This window comes from Triturus cristatus, chromosome 9, assembly GCF_964204655.1.
Source record: "Triturus cristatus chromosome 9, aTriCri1.1, whole genome shotgun sequence".
Lineage (NCBI taxonomy): Eukaryota > Metazoa > Chordata > Amphibia > Caudata > Salamandridae > Triturus > Triturus cristatus.
The window spans coordinates 552,085,955-552,102,853 of record NC_140592.1 but is presented as its reverse complement, the minus strand read 5'-3'; the positions used below and the strand labels follow the sequence as shown (position 1 = coordinate 552,102,853).

Here is a 16,899-nt window from a genome sequence, read left to right as displayed (position 1 = left end):
CACTCATGTAAATGATAGTTCTCCCACGCTTCCTATTCTACTTTGTGAATATACCAATCCAAATACCGAAAACACACTTTCGCACTCTTGGCTCTCTAATGATCAGACTTGCCTGGCCTGGGAAGCAGCCGCATGTACAATAGTAGACATGGACAAACCCGTATTCAGCATGCGGGCTCAACGCTCCAGACCTCAAAATATATTACTGTGCAACACAGCAAACGCATGCATATCATTGGCTGCACAGTCCCCACAAGACACCACACTTGAACATAGAGAGAGACAGACAAACTGAGGCTTCCACCCCTACCGCAATATCTTGTGAGCAAGCCGCAGAGACGATATCCCGCTCCCTATAGGGAATACAATATATCAATTACAAAAGGCGGCAGACCTGCAAAAGATCACATTCCTTTACGTCCTGAAACTACATGTTGAGTGGTGCGATTGGTTTGCGCTTCAAAAGGAGAAGGCGTTTATGCATTAAATGCACGCACTAAATATAAGAAACATGGAGGACTACTTCATGGGGGGGGGGGTTGTCAAAACCCGAGATCAGTTGCAGACACAAACACCAGAGACACCACTGTTCATAAGGTATCATTGTCACGAAGAAAAACAGTCACTGGGTGCTGTGCTAGGGGACAGCATCATAGAACCGCAAGAATACACATCACTAACATACCTACTGCAAGCCCAGTCCTCACAGCACGCAATTTCAATACTATATACACTCACAAGGACAGAAATAAACTCTACACATACAAAGGCATTACAGGAGTGGTGTGACAAACTAGGTATAGACATAACTGAGGAGCAATGGTCATATTGCTGCTCAGGTATGACATCTATCTTGCAGAACGGAAGGCACAGGCTAATATACTTCAAATACCTACACAGAGTGTATAATACTCCGGCACGATTGTATAAATACAGGCTGCGAGAAGATGATAAATGTACGAGATGAGGGGCTGCGGAGGCAAACGTCACATATCTTGCTTGGGAATGTCCTGGAATCCGCAGGTACTGGGCTGCGGAGTTCACGGCACTGCAGGACATGGCTGGGACACCCGTGCCTGACGCACCATTAGTAGCCCTCCTGGGATACGTCAAAGACTTACCCAAGAGAACCGGCAGATTGATAGCGCTTGGTATATTACTGGCAAAAAGGAGATAGCTATGTGCTGGTTTGAAGGGCCCCTCAACTACTTTTTCAGAATGGTGCACTGGCCTGTCCTATTGCAACACACAATCAGATAATTACAACCCACTTATGCCGGCACACTGTAGACCAAGGAACATTTGGGGACCATACCAGGTATATCTTACCCGAAGAGCTGAAGACGAAGAGGGAACGGAGCAGCACACCAGAACGGGGGGGGGGGATTGGTTAGATAGGGTCGTAATTCATTGACACTCAGGATATAGGAAACAACACACAGAATAATATTAACATATAGAATAGAGCAGACAGGTACCGCATTGAATCTATCAAGTCACTGGTAATTAAACTGCCCTACCTAGCACAGCAAACTGCAATTGTTGAATGCACTTTACTAATGTGTCTTTCCAAGCTGTTCAATGTGGCTGTGTATGCTTTTTTTTTAATGTTATGATGCTTACTCCTGTTGGAAAATGTCAAACTGATGTAAATGGCTACGGAACTGCTTAGATGCATACAAAAGGAAAAATAAAGTTGCTTTTTTTAAAAAAAAAACACACAGAGGAAGATTCATGGGAGTCAAGCTATCATATGGAACAACCTGGCCTAAATTTGAGAGCCAAAACAAATTACGTAACACTGCCTTACTAATAAGACTAACAATCCCACATAATGTACTTTCTGTTTTTTCAACACTGGTACCGAAATGAGACAAACAGTGCTCTAAAACCTGTAAGTAAATAAACCATAATCAACATTCCAAAACAATTTAAACAACAACACTGTATTTCTATTAACATCTTAAACAGCTCCCCACCGCACTTACTTGGAACTGGTCCTGCAACCAGTTTAAGGCACTCTCAGACCCAGCCTTACGCCAAGAGGCCCGCTTTGCTCTCCCTGCAGCCGCCTCTCTCCTCCTCTTACTCTCTTGCGTACTCTCTTGCTCACTGTATCACACTCACGCACTCTTGCACTTTTGTGCCTCTCTTTTCTCATACTGCTCAGGCTTTTTCTCACACTTTGTGCCTTTCGGTCATTCTTTTTCTTATACTTCTGTGCCTCCTTTCTCATTCTCCAATACTTTTTTGCCTCTTTGCCATTACTTTTGTGCCTTTTTACTCATGCTTTTTCATACCTTTTCATACTTAAATGACTTTTACTATCTTTGCCCCATAGCTCCCTCACCCCCAAGCTTGTCCTCTTCCCCCGCTCCTTACCTGCTCTATCGTGTCTTCTGCTTCTTCCAGCCTTTCCATTGCCCCGCCCACCGCCTCCCTGTGAGCCTCCGTAGGGACATACTTATGGCAAGCCTACCTGTGCCAGACAGTGCCTGGATCATGCCCAGTAGCACAACCACTGATCGGATCACCTTCCACTGCACCTCCGCAGCGACCCTCCAGTCACTCGACCCAGGACGACCATCCACCCACTGGCTCCTCACTGTGCCTCCCAACATGGTAGGGCTTTTCTCTTGATTCCACTGTCACATTACTTGCAGCAACACCATCAAATGCTCCCCATACTCCCATTCCCACGTCACCTACATCACCCTCTCAAAAACACCCTCGCCAGACCATCAGCAAACTCTCACAATCATGCTCCTCAACACCCACTCGCTCAAAAAAAACACTTTAAAAATGTGGGACCTCCTCAGCAGAAGCATACCAGACCTCCTCTTCCTAATAGAAACCTGGATGTATCCTATCTCATCTCCCGACATTGCTGTGGCCATCCTCATCTCAGACTTCATCGACCACCCTTACCATCGACTCCAAAGACTTCCTCCTCCTGTAGTGTAGTTCCCATTTCCCTTATAGGCTCTGCGCATTGGAATAATATACACTATAGTTTTTGCATAGGACTAAAGTCAGTATGCTCCTATCGAGTACATTAAACTTAATTACTTGTGTGTGCCAGCTAACTCAACTCAGAGGTCACTAGAAACTTCTCGAATGAACAAGAAGGGATTCGTTTCTGACAACCGCATGAATATGACAACTTTGTTTCCCTTAGAATCGCAACGCGAATCAGAGTCGTGGAAACAATAGACAACAGTTTCACTCAGTCAATCGTGCATGCTTAGTTTCTCCAGAGTTACACAGAAATAGAAAGACGGGCGTTTCAATAAAAGGATTTATTGAACAGTCTTGTTTCTCAAGTAAGAGATATGAGCTGATACACCTTAGACAGTAAGCAATATATAATAATCATAATCAACCAACAACTCACCAAACACCTGAAACTCCACAATCTTCTCAAACACTCCCAATCTGGCTTACTAAGCAACCACAGTACGGAGACAGCACTCCCCACCACAACAGAGGAGATCCGCACCCCAATGGACTAAGGAAAAACTGCCGCCCTCATACTGCTGGACTTCTCAGCTACATTTGAAACCGTGTCAGACTCCAGGCTCATCAAAAGACTACACAAAAAAAGTTATTCAAGGTTCAGCCCTGGAATGCTCCTTTCTCGCAGGAGAACACAGCAAGTCTGATTCCCTCCCAACACATTAAAGCCCAAGGACTTGATCTGCACAGTCCCTCAAGGATAATCCCTCACTGTTCAACATTTATATGACACCACTCGCTGAAGTCATAAAATCTTACGGCTTGGTCTGATGCATTTGTTTTTTCAAATATCTACACCTACGCTGCAGTTTGAATTTGAAACATGATTTGTACAGTGCATTATGCCCAAGCCAGAGCTTCAAGGCGCTGAAATTGTGAGAAAGCCAAAAAAAGGACTCAATACTAGGATGAAGCGAATAACAGGGATCAGTTTTCGGAATAGAGCCATGTTTTCAGGTTCTTAGTGAACCTGGCTCTGTTAATTGGGAACAAAGAGGTACAGGAAGTGAATTCCACAGTTTAGCTCCAGCAACAGTTGAGGAGCCTGCACCCAGTTGCTAAGAGTGGTATCTAGGGGGAAGGATTAAGAATGCAGTAGAAGATATACAAGATCTATGAAGAACAGAATTTAAACAACTTCTCATATTTTAGTATGGAAGACATCAAATACCATCTGGGAAGGGGAAAGAGTAGCCTTGATCCTGAATTTGTACCTGCTGAATTATATATGTTGTATGGTACAGCCCAGACATAAAGCATTAGACTAATACAGCCGAGATGTTATTAGAGCACGGTTCACAGTCTTTCTGGCTTTGAGAGGAAGAAAACCTAACATGAAGGACTTTGACTAGTCGGAAACAGGTAGGAGAAACTGACAAAATCTGTTGTTTAAAAGAAAGAAGTCTGTCAAATTTTACATCTAGATTCTTTACAACCTTAGCTGGGCGAGGGAGGGGGGTCATTCCATATTTTCTTTCTCCATCAGCATGTCAGTTTTGTCATTATTAGGTTTAAAATTGTTTCTGTTCATCCATGTTGCAACTAATAGAAAGACATTGCCAAAACCTTTCTTGCCCAGAAGACTGCTTTCTCGATAATGACACAACTAATTGGGGATCACTGCATTCTATAGTACCTGATATCCAAACCTGCGATCAGGGAAACCAGAGAGGACATATATATATTAAAAAGAGCAGGACTCAGAAGATCCCTAGAGGTACCCCACAATCTAATGGAGAAGTATAAAAAAAAAAAGACAGAGGAAGGCGCACAGTAAAATGTAAATCCGTATTTGTAACTACTCACCCTCACGGGTCTCAAGGCGCTGGGGGCCCCTGGGGAAATTAAGTGAGCTATTGCCCAGAGTCACATGGTGCTGAGCTGAGCTGCCACCGGAGCTGAGGATCGAACCGGTAGCCCTGTGCTCCAAAGTCAGCTGCCCTGGCCGCTGCACCACACCTCTCCACTCCTGTCTGAGCCGTCAGCCAGAAAATCAGTAATCCAAATTAATGCGAGACCAGCGAAATCTATCTCCCGCAGTCTCTAAATGAGGATGGAATGTCAAATGATGTGGAAGGCCGCAGAGCTAATAAAATAAGAACCACTGTATCACCTCTGTCAGGTGATAGCTAGAGATGCTCAGATGCTAATAAAAGAATTGAGTATTCTATGTGAAGCACTATGTGAAGCATGAAAGCCAAATTGATATTGGGCAAATAACTTGTTCGCCTACAAGTAAGCCGAAAATTGTTGGTTAATATGCATTTTTATAGGAGCTGGTAGCAAGGAAATGGGCCTAAAGTTCGAAGGAACCAGTGAATCAGCATTGCCGATCAAGGAAAACAGGATGGGTTCTTTATTTATATAGGTAGAACAATTATTTAGAAGAATGCTTTGTGGCATCTACATTTCTTGCATAAAAGAAGGTTTTAGCTAACAATCTCTTTATGATGCAATTTAATAGCATGACGAGATCTTATTTTATTTGTCCCATAAAATGTGTTGCATCATTCTATCTCTAATTGATGACATCTTCAATTAAGGGCTCAAAGCATCTGGTTAAACCGGCAACAGGCCTCCCTTTTCTGCACTACTGTTTTCTGCTTTAGGGGGGCTATCATGTTTAGGGTGCTTGTTAGCCACCTCTGGTATGACTGATAGTCTATCTCAGTGTTGCTTGTCAATTTGGGGCAAATGACCATTAAAACTGCATTAAACGTTGGTTCCGTGACCAGCAGTTGAACACTCCCACTATCTAGTATACCAAGCACTGTAAAACCTTAGATATGGGATTTGTGATAGGTTACACTATACTAGTCATGATTAGTCCCATAATTGCTCCATAACCCATGCAAAACAGCCTTAACCCTGGAACAGAAAAAAAAAAAACTCCTAATATATTTCAAATACAAGCCTCACAATTGGTACACAACTAAGGACGATCAAGTAAATTTACAACGATCCCTCCATAACTGTAGCTCTGCTATTGTCTAAAACACCAAATAGCTAACTATATTAAAGAAAGCACAGTTGGCCGTATGCTAATTTATAAACCATGGTGCAGTAGTTCACCTGAACCACATGTGGATATAGCCTGCAGGATGAGAGCTCATAAGGATTGAGAGTGTTGAAAATGGTGGTGGAGTCACCTCAATAACCGAATCTTTTCTGAAATGCTTAAATATTCATGTGCCCCCTTTTTCAGTAATTACAGCTTAATGTACTCATTGAAAAAGCTGAAGACTTCACATTGCGTTACACCCAACATTTCATGCAAATTACCTTCTCCTAGATTTCACTAGAAATGGGAATACCCATTAAGTGAAAAATAGAACCAATAATGGATACAATGCAAAAAGATCTTCAACGCCTTGATAATTTGCATCTGTCTATTTTAGGCAGAGCCAATGTTATTAAGATGGTGCTTTTTCCTAAGTTTTATACTTGTTTAGGGCAATATGTCTAGAATTTATGACACAGTGGTTTAAAACAATTGACCTAATGTTTTCTAGATTAATTTGGACTTATTCGCAACCACGGCGTGCTTGTAAACTTCTTGCCCTACCTAGAGGCAGGGGCGGGCTGGCACTCCAGAATTTAAAAGCTTTTTACTGAGCCTCTGTATTGCTTTATAGTAGGGAATTATTACAGAATGTAAGGGAGGATGCACAGCTGGATGCCATACCATTTATTTTTTAACTTGTGCTAGGCAGTGGGAGTAGAGGCTATCTTTGGTGTCAACTGCATTATAGTTATCATAAAAAAGTAAGGCTCAAAACTCTGTATAGTGGGTTTAAGGCATGGAGTGCAACAAGAAGAATGCTTGGGATCAGCAGAATTTCTTTCTATACCCCTTTAACCGATAACCAAATTCTTCCAGAGATTTTTAGAGGAGCTAGTATACAAAAATGGAAGAACGCGGGAATTGTCCAATTAGGCTGTCAGTTCACCCCCTATCAATACAAAACAACTGGTCACAGGGTCTAAGGGAATTTAAAGACCTGCGCAGACAAATCCCCAAATCACTTGAACAAACACAACAAGTAGAGTCTGCGGGTCTGAACCATTCTCTTATAAGAAAAGAAGCGACATGTCAGCACGTTCAAACGAACAAAGAAAGAAGTCCTCATAAAGAGGGCCAAGTCCCATCACCCACCGAAGTGGCATGCTTCATCATCTGGGACCTCCCATAACTACACCTGGTGTAGTTATAGAGCTACAACTCCTTCGATTACTGTAATAAGGAGGAGCTCAGGGATGTTTTAGTTCCTATGATTGGGGGGACGGATTATCTCAGCATGAGGAAGACTGTCCTAAGTGTGGAGAATCTAGATGCAGTGTGTGAAATAAGAAAGTGATTTAAAATTGATCATCATTGGAAAATAAATTTTATTCTGTATCCAATGACACCAAACTAAAAACAGCAGAAATTATGAGGGGAGCGCGTCCACAAACGTTATAGGGCCGCGCCCTCGTGGGTCAACATGTTTCAGCCAACCTGTGTCTACCCAATGACTGTGGCTTTCGTCAGGACCAAAAGGTAACACTACTGCAAAAAATGTGAATAAGTGGTAAGTAAGATAAAAAGGAACGATACAACCTAACAGAGTACCTACTTATCCGTGGATATGTGGCACCGTAGTGATGTAACTTAATCACCCGCAAAAACCTAGTTGCACGCTCGGTACAACTAGGTAGAAGGTCCGGGGTAACGACGGACAGAGCGTTGCCTCACGCCCTGAGTTGTAACCAGGAGTGTAGGTGCATCCCTGACTTTTTGCGGGTGATTAAGTTACATCATAATTTCTGCTGTTTTTAGTTTGGTGTCATTGGATACAGAATAAAATTTATTTTCCAATGATGATCAATTTTAAATCACTTTCTTATTTCACACACTGCATCTAGATTCTCCACACTTAGGACAGTCTTCCTCATGCTGAGATAATCCGTCCTCCCAATCATAGGAACTAAAACATCCCTGAGCTCCTCCTTATTACAGTAATCGAAGGAGTTGTAGCTCTATAACTACACCAGGTGTAGTTATGGGAGGTCCCAGATGATGAAGCATGCCACTTCGGTGGGTGATGGGACTTGGCCCTCTTTATGAGGACTTCTTTCTTTGTTCGTTTGAACGTGCTGACATGTCGCTTCTTTTCTTATAAGAGAATGGTTAAGACCCGCAGACTCTACTTGTTGTGTTTGTCAGTTCACCCCCACAGGGATACAATCTTTTGAAGAACTAAAAAAACCTTTTCATTTAGACTGGTGGGATTTTTTTTTAAGTATCTTCAAATTAGAGATTTTTTGTCACGGAGGGTGGGGGGGGAAGGTTCAATTTGAGAAAGTCGGAATTGTGGAGAAATTACTTCAGGATAAAATAAGCACTATCTGGGAAATATATGCACTTATTAATGCTGTACTACCAGATGATATGGATACATTTTCACAGAAGTGGCAGGAGAAACTAGGTATTTCAAAATTAGGAATTTAAATATGCATATGTGATGTCACAAACTATTTTATTGTCTTCGAAATTACAAGTACAGTTTTTTAAAACATGTTTTTAGGTCTCGCCTAGCGGTGCAGCACATGCGCTGCGCGCTTGGCGAGATCTACTGTTGTCGATTTTGATTGCGAAGGGGGACAGGAGATGTGCACGCGAACGGAGGACAGGAGATATGCGCGCATCGCTTCCACTTTAATGACATTGCATTTTCCCCAGTCCCGCAGTCGTCTCTTTTCGTCACAGCGTGCACAAGGTGCGCTTTCACTTTTGTGCGCCTGCTTAATGGGCGTCGCTCTATAACTTGTAAATACGCTCCTTCCACCCTCCCTCCCCCACTGCATGAATGCCTGCGAAGCAGACGCTGTCTTAAGGTGCCTGCTTTTATAAAACACTGTAGCCGCCTCCTAATTAACAAGAACGGCGGTGCTTTTTTTTCTCTTTCGGTATCTAGCCCAACTTCCTTCGTCCTTCCTCCGGTGCCTCTCTCCATATTGGAACAAAGCCCGTGAAAAAGATGGCTCTTGAGTGTGACTTATGCTTGGCGGTATTACCTGGGCATAAAAGGGGCGCAGCCTTTCTTTAGTTTTGCACGCCGTGGCGTGCTCCTTAAAGCTCTATTTGCTTTCCCTTTCCCGTTTCGGATTAAGAGCCCTCCCCCCACTCTGCACAAACGCAACCTTTCTCTTAATGAGGTGACACCGCCTCTTCAATACTCACTTCTCCACTGCATTTGCTGCTCTGCCCGGACTCCTCCCTCGGAGCCCAGCCATGGCACGAATACGCCTTCACTTAGTAAGTACACGTTGTTAATTAAGCACACTCAATTGTTAAATAAGTAAAATATCTAAGAATGCAAGGCAAGGACGGTCTGACTTTCTTTTGCAAACATAGAAACAATAGTTTGAAAAATGCTTTTTACTAAGAATGCATCTACTGACCAGTATCTTGTGATCGTTATAGCTTTTTGGGGTTTCCGATCTATGTATATTGCCTTGAATATATTTTTTCTTTGCAGAGACCGGCAAAATAGCATTTGTTACAGTGCAGTAGAGCCAACTGAGGAAGTGACTAGCAAACCCTATTCTTTTGGTCCCACCCTGTAGACCTCTGTATTCGGACGTTCAGTTTTTAAATGTTCTGTCTTTGATAACGAAGTTGTTGACAAACGTTGTTTAAAGCATCACATCCAAGAAATCTGAGAGCATTGTAAAGGTTTTGGAAAGATCTGCCTGATCCGCATGTTAAAAATCAGGGTAGCAAGGGAAGATAAAATATGCTTTAAATAATTGCAGAGATGTTTGTGCGGATTTGGTTGTTTACCTTGACGTTAAACCCTTCCGTTTGCCCTCTTTAAATGGTCGTTTGACCAGATAGGAGCAAATCAAATTGTTCAGCATCTTTTGGCACTTCATTTACATTTAATGATATCCTTTCGGCGCGCAGCTGCAGGTGTGGAACAACTCGCCTTCCCAGACCTGCAGTCTAGTTTCACAAGGTGGGTTAGTTCTTGCCTTTCGGTTCCCCTACTCTGCACGCTTTTATCAAGTCTCTTTTGTGCTGCTTCTTTCTAATGTTTTCCACATCCCCTTTCTGCTATGAACTTTCAACACTTCTCGTTTGCTGGTGTCACTCATTTTCCCCCACCTTAGTGTTGCTTCTTCCCTTTTCATATAAAGTAGCGCTCTTTCACCTGGGCCTCTTCTCCGATTAAAACTAGGGTGCTCTGGTGTGTTGCAGAACCACTATGACTCTGGTGTGTCCACCCTTCTTGGGACCTGTTTGTGTGCATCCATCCCTAAAGAGGTGTCAACCCAATCCAACCCACATAATCCCACTCCTCACCACATACATCCACTCCAAACAAATAAAAAAAATAGGTAAAAGACTGCCATTTAGAACATCAATAGCTCTAACTCTCACGAATGCGAGACCTATTGCATTGCAAATGCTTGTTTTCTGTATTACACCCCTGATAAAATTGCTAAATGGGTAAGCGAACATTCTGCCCGAGATGCACGCTGTCTAAAGCAGATAGTGTCCATATTTTTGCTGCTTGTGATGAGTTAATAAAAGTGAAAGATTTTGGGAAATTTTTTACTGAAGTGATGCAAACAGAAATAACTTTGACTAATCATGCCATTTTATTAGGGGCTGCAGATCCTAATGATGCAAAAACAGGACATGAATTGATTTTTATTGCCATGGCTGTATTAAGAATGTATATCGCTTCCGCCTGGCTGGACCCTAATGCCACAACCTTTCAGCAATGGCTAGCCAGGATGTTGGCAATTTTCAATTTAGAAATGGCTATATGTAGACGAAAGGGCAGCAAACTACGTAGAAGAGGGGCGAAGATATGGACTCCCCTGCTTGAATGGAGTAAATATCAAAGTAGCGAGTAGATTGAAGGAGATTATCTTCCCCAGGGAAGCAGGGATGTATAGAATTATTTGTTAAGAGGATGATATTGTAACTGTTTTGCTGATCTACAATAGACTTAATCAGGGTTTGATACTTTATGTAAATATGTAATTAATTTGAGTGTGTATTCCGGTCTGACGGGGGGAGGGTGGTGGGGGGACAGTGTCATTTTTTTTGGGGGGAGGGAGAACTGAATAAAGTCTGTTTTTAAAAAAAAACATGAGTTATGGAACTAATTGGAAACCTGTATTTTAGGAATTAAATTCTATATATTGCTTGTGTAGAACAGCTAAGATATGCAATCAAACAATATCTTAACCCACTTTGTTTTATTGATTGTTCCCACATTTTAAAGTAAAGTTTTAATAAACTGTCTGGCTGAGTGACTTTACATGCGATTTGAATTTGTGGATTTTTTTATGTTTATATGCATGAACAATACTCTTACAGCGCATTTTTAAAACTATTTATTGGATCTCGGTTGTAACTGTTTTATAGTATATTTGGCTGCAAATTATTTTGTGATATATTAAATTTCATGAAAAAAACCTGAAATAAATTACAGAGCAAAGACCGGCTAAAAATTGTTTATGACTTATCGGAGATTCAACCTTGTTTGGGGTTCTCAGAATGACAGTAAATCATCCTATAATAAAAGTAGGTGCCCTTGAGCTTCTCACTGCCAAACCCGGCTCTCTGACCCACAGTGATAGTCTAATGGTTAATTGGTTAGATCACCTTCCAATTCATTTCATGCTTTAAAATATGTACAGTCAATTTTCATCCCAATCCAATAGAAAGTTGACCTGGGTCAGAGATCTGCAAGGATTTAGCTCTCGCATCCTAAAAGCAATGATTAGAAAACAGCTTAAAATTGCTGCCTCTAAAACTGACATCATCCTCGATTGACAAGGTGCAATCGCTTACCCTGAAAAATAACAAGGCGAAAAAAAATCTGCAACCTAATACACTAATAATGTTAAAAACGAAATTAGAACATGTTGAAGAAATGTAATCAGTTTGGCAAGTTCTTTACAAGATAATTATAAATTCATCATTATTATATGCCTGTGTGGCTGACACACAAAAACTGGTTGTGATAACCTTCTGTTTAAAAATGAAGTCTACTTTTCTTGAAAATTCTCACACCATCACAAGACTAAAATTTCTCAGAAAAGATTAATTGTGTTGTGTCTCAGCTAAAGAGAAACCTGAAGGTAAACAATCTTATTGGCAATGCCCATTTAAGTTTCAGCACCAGGCATAGTACTGCAAAATCCAATCAAGGGTGAGTCTGACCGACAATAGACTAAACTTTCAGGGCCAATGACTGACTGTTGCTTTCTGGTACTTTTAGACCGGTACTCAGCTTCTGATAAAATACATCTTTTCTATACTTTCAGAGAAAGGTTTGGTATAAATGTCTTCAGACTGGATTGGTTTGAATTCTACATTGGAACACAACACTAGGGTTTCCTTCTCCAATCTGACATTATGGCATACCCCAGGGGTCAGTACTAGCACACTTACTTTTGAATATATATATATATATACTGAACCAGCTGAATCACCACTAACCAAACTAGGATCCATATTTAACTGTAAGCGGATGATACCAATTTACACCTTAAATCTTTGCCCATGCAGTTCACACAGTTATTTTCCTTCCTATCAAGTATTCAAAAAGGACTAAATGGTCATCCCCTAAAACAAAATTAATTCAATAATATTTTTTTTTAAGGGTATTTCTACTATTCTCTTCAAAATCTGGCTTCCTGCTTAACAACAGTTGGATAAATGCAATTCTATCTGCAGACTTCTAATCTGAAATGATTTAACAGGAACGGTCAAGTTGCAGACCATGTCAAGAGTCTGCCTAAAGGGGCTCTTTTTCCAACTCAACCTTAACCATATGTGCAAATCTTTCCTCCCGCCAAATGACTTAAAACTACTGTGCAATTCCTTGTACTTTTCCAGCTGGACTATGAAATTGCTCTACTCTATGGTCCCCCCCCCCCAAAGGACGTCCTGGGTTATTTCGTATTTTCGCAAATATGACCATCTCTTACAGTTCCCTATTAAAGCAAGATGTATTTACAAAACAGCCCCTTTAATCTGCCAGGTGCTTACTTGAAAACACCCAAATATCTCTTCCGTAAACTCACCATCTCTGGAGGGTCTCGCGTGGTCAGAACCAGCACTGCCTTGACCTCTAGATGCTTTACAAAACATTCAACCACCAGTTCCTTCTTTGGCCATGCTCCAAAGACAAGGGATACATTATCAGTATTGATCTGACTGTGTAAGCTCTCCCTGAAATCTTACTTTCTTTAGAAATCGCCTAATACTTGAAATCTTTAATCATGTTATGAATTTTCTGTTTTCTTCCTCCATAGCAGTCACCAAGAAAATACTGTTAGACTAATGACCTGCTTTTATAAAACTGCAACTTTGTCTTACATGTCCTCCTCTTGAAGAAAGCTGAAGTTGTTGATGTAATGACACTACAAACTGACTCAGTGGTTCACATATCTCAATTGTGGCAACATTTCTATCATATGCATCTACTGTTCATACTGTATTAGAAATGTTTAAATGTGAGGTGCTCCAACGTTCTGTGGTCTCATTCGCATTTAGCCCAAACTACCAAAAATAAAGTACCATAGTAAAGATGACAGATATAAGACAAAAAAAAAGGGGGAAAATAATACCAATAACACCATTCAAAAAGTATGGCATCAAGTCCAAGAATAATATTTAAACAGACAGGCTACTAGGACAGCTGGAAGAAAGCACTCCATCAAGAGGAAACTCACACAGCAACATTTCAAAATAATCTGTGTATTATTCAATATTTAGTTTATGAACCAGACATATGTTTTCTGAATGGTGGCAATCACTAAAGAATTGGAAGCAGCAAACGTAAAAGATTAACAGGACAAAAACGTATAAAAACTGTTATGGCACAAATTGCATGAAATACATCACAAGCCACAACGTATTTAACATAACAATATTCAATATCTCAGCTATAATATCATGTATGCATTGGTAATAGTGTTTTCAATGAGATGTTAATTCAAGTAAGTTTTCATCTTAAGGGTACTATTCAACAACTAGAGATCACCTGCAATTTTCTTTTCAAATTAAAAAGACAGATTCAATTAAAGCAATACCTTTTTTTTTTTTAAACAGAAGGGGAAAAAACACTTTGATTACTTTAAAGAAAGCATACAACATATTTTGCAACTTTTACCGTAAAAGCAAAACTTCATTTGTAAAATATGTGCAAACTGTATTATTACTCAGATGCTTTACATTTATGGCTTTTTTTTGCTTTTAAAACCTATATATCTACCTAAGAGAAGATCTTGAAATATCCTGCACTTGATTCACTTCCGTAAAATATTTTCATTTTTCAAGGGTATATATCAGGACGTGTTCCTTTTTAAAAAGCCGCATGATTTTCAATGGACACTTTTTAAACTATAAAGCACATTAAGTCCTTTATACTAATGAGATAAATAGCGTTACTCTTATAGACCACGTGCAAAAGAAATGCACTTTTATGTGCTTTTACTACAGTCTTTAAGCAGAACATACAACTAGGTTTAAACATTTTAGATCACTGTTCAAAACGGATGGTCTTTCAGGGAATTATTCCTTTAAAACAAATGTGAGATAATTATCTTAAAAGTTATTTGTAAGTGCATAGAGCTTATGAGTTAAACTTGTTCTCATGTACACTAACAAACAAGTGTAAATGTGTATTTTTAATATTCTTAGCAGTAAGGATGCATTTCGGTTCAAGTATTCTTCAGGTTTAATATTTAAGACAACTTCTCAATTACTCCAATAGTTTTAAAAGATTAATGTACAATACATTTATTCAAAGACAATATACTTTTTTTCTGAAGGCAAATGCAACAAAAAAATGTTTTTTTTAAATCAATGTGAATTATACTTTTTGCAACTTTTTGCAAGAGCATTCTGGAATTTGTCAATTTGCCTAAAAATATATTAAGCACAATTGGGTTCAATACATTTCTATATCAATTTCGGTGCAAAGAAATGAAAAAAAATTTTTAAAGCATGATTTTATTTCCAAGGTCGCTGAAAAAATGATTTTATTGTTTCATTATGCAAACTCCCAATATTATATTTGCGACTCAATCGGTAGGGGGTATAAAGTGTTTAACTTTCTATACAGTTTTTGAAAACCCATCTAAACCAACGACTTGCTCTTTACTTGGAAAACGATAACTAACATCTAGTTATTCAAATGTCCGATAGTGGACATCCAGCACATACTCACCTTGTCAGAATTCTGCTGTGCCATTTTCTTCTCTTCGATTATATTTCCGAATCTGTTGATGAGATTAGTTGAAAAGAACCTCCAAAGGGTTCAGTTCACTGTGCAATATGCTATATACCCAGTTTTCTGAAGAGATAAAACAGGCGAATTGTCCAGAAACAAGGGACAGATATCTCCAGTTTCAATACAAAGTAAGAAGTTTTGATACACGAATATAGAAGAAACACAAAATGATGATGAAATGCTCAAGACGTCACGTAAAACGGTCACCGGGCCCTAAATGGATGCATTTTAGCCTAAAGGGCAAAAGAATGCAATAGGATTGACAAACAGAAGTGAGTAAACACCGGATTCTAAATTAAAAGCCAGTGTTCCTTTTTAGGAACAAGAAAAGACTCCTTGCGATATTCAAAGATGACGGCACCATTGATCAGTGTACAGTGCTGGTCGATTGCTATGTAGAGGTTAATGCTCCATTCCAATTTGAGAGTGGGGGGCAGAGGAGCACACAGAACACCCCTTATAAAACTCAAGGAGCCGGGCTGACTCTTGAGGCTAGGCCGTATGTATGGGGGTCCGTGTGACCTGCCTAGGGATGTCCAAGCCCCCTGTTTCGTGAATTAGGAGGCCAGGCCGCTCTGCGCTGATTTTAGTAGTCTTTCCTGTGCTGTTTCTGGCAGTAAAAGCTGTGTTGCCCAGACTAACCAACAGATCCTCACACAACTGCTGCTGCCATCGCGGTCGCACCGCTTTAAACCTGGATCTGTCCCATCACTAACACTGGGTAAACGAAGAAACTCGGCTCACCGCCATTATCCCGCACAAACATGCGCACAGAACACAAAATCCCTTGAAGCAACCTGAAGATCGGAAGCAAATGAGCATGCGCGCAATAGAGACACTTTTCATAATCCGCATGCGTAAAACGGAAACACGCTTGAGAGTGACATCTCATGAGAGAAATGGTACGGGCAAGAGAAGACAAGCATTTGCAATGCAATAGGTCTCGCATTTGCGATTTTTTTTGCTATTGGCATTGTAAACGACAATGCTATCTATTTATGTGTTTTGAAAACCTGCAAGCAACGACTATAAGTAAATAAAAAGCATTGTCATTTATAATGCCAATAGGTCAAAGTTTCGAAAATGCGAGACCTATTCCATTGCAAATGCTTGGGTGCAAAGACAAAACAGCGAAATACCAGTTGGACGCCACCATATGCTAAACACAGATTTTTAGCGTACCTGTTTGTAAGCCACGCCCTTAATTACATTGGCCATGCCCCGTTGAGAAACCCCCCCCAGTTATTTCATCCCACCTAAAGCCCTGTTTAGATGTGTAGAAATGCTGAAGATAAACTGAGCAGAATCATAACTTGAAAATGGAGCGATTTGTGGTATTGAAAGTGTGGGAAGCCAACATTCTGCAGTTGGGGTAAAAGATGTGTGCAGATGTTGAAGGGAATGATATACTGGAGCGCAGCAAGGACTGATACATGGGCCGCTATGGTGCTGCGCGCGGCCGAGGCTCGGGACTCCGGGGAGCTGCTGCTGTTACAGCTACTCTGCCCCCACCCTCAGCTTTGGCAGAGCACCAGCCGTGAGGTCAGGAACGAGGTGCGCAAACAACTACAGGCTGTAG

At 40.7% G+C, this 16,899-nt stretch overlaps 1 protein-coding gene across 1 annotated transcript in view; it reads right to left on the bottom strand.

Moving 5' to 3' along the window:
• The window catches only part of LOC146798270 (uncharacterized), a 673,832-nt gene extending 657,723 nt beyond the window's left edge, over positions 1–16,109 (bottom strand). The window contains exon 1 of the mRNA XM_085625555.1: positions 15,258–16,109. Coding sequence (XP_085481681.1) covers positions 15,258–15,281 — 24 coding nt within the window. The 5' untranslated portion in view covers positions 15,282–16,109. The remainder of the gene's footprint in view (positions 1–15,257) is intronic.
• Positions 16,110–16,899: the final 790 nt, after the last annotated feature.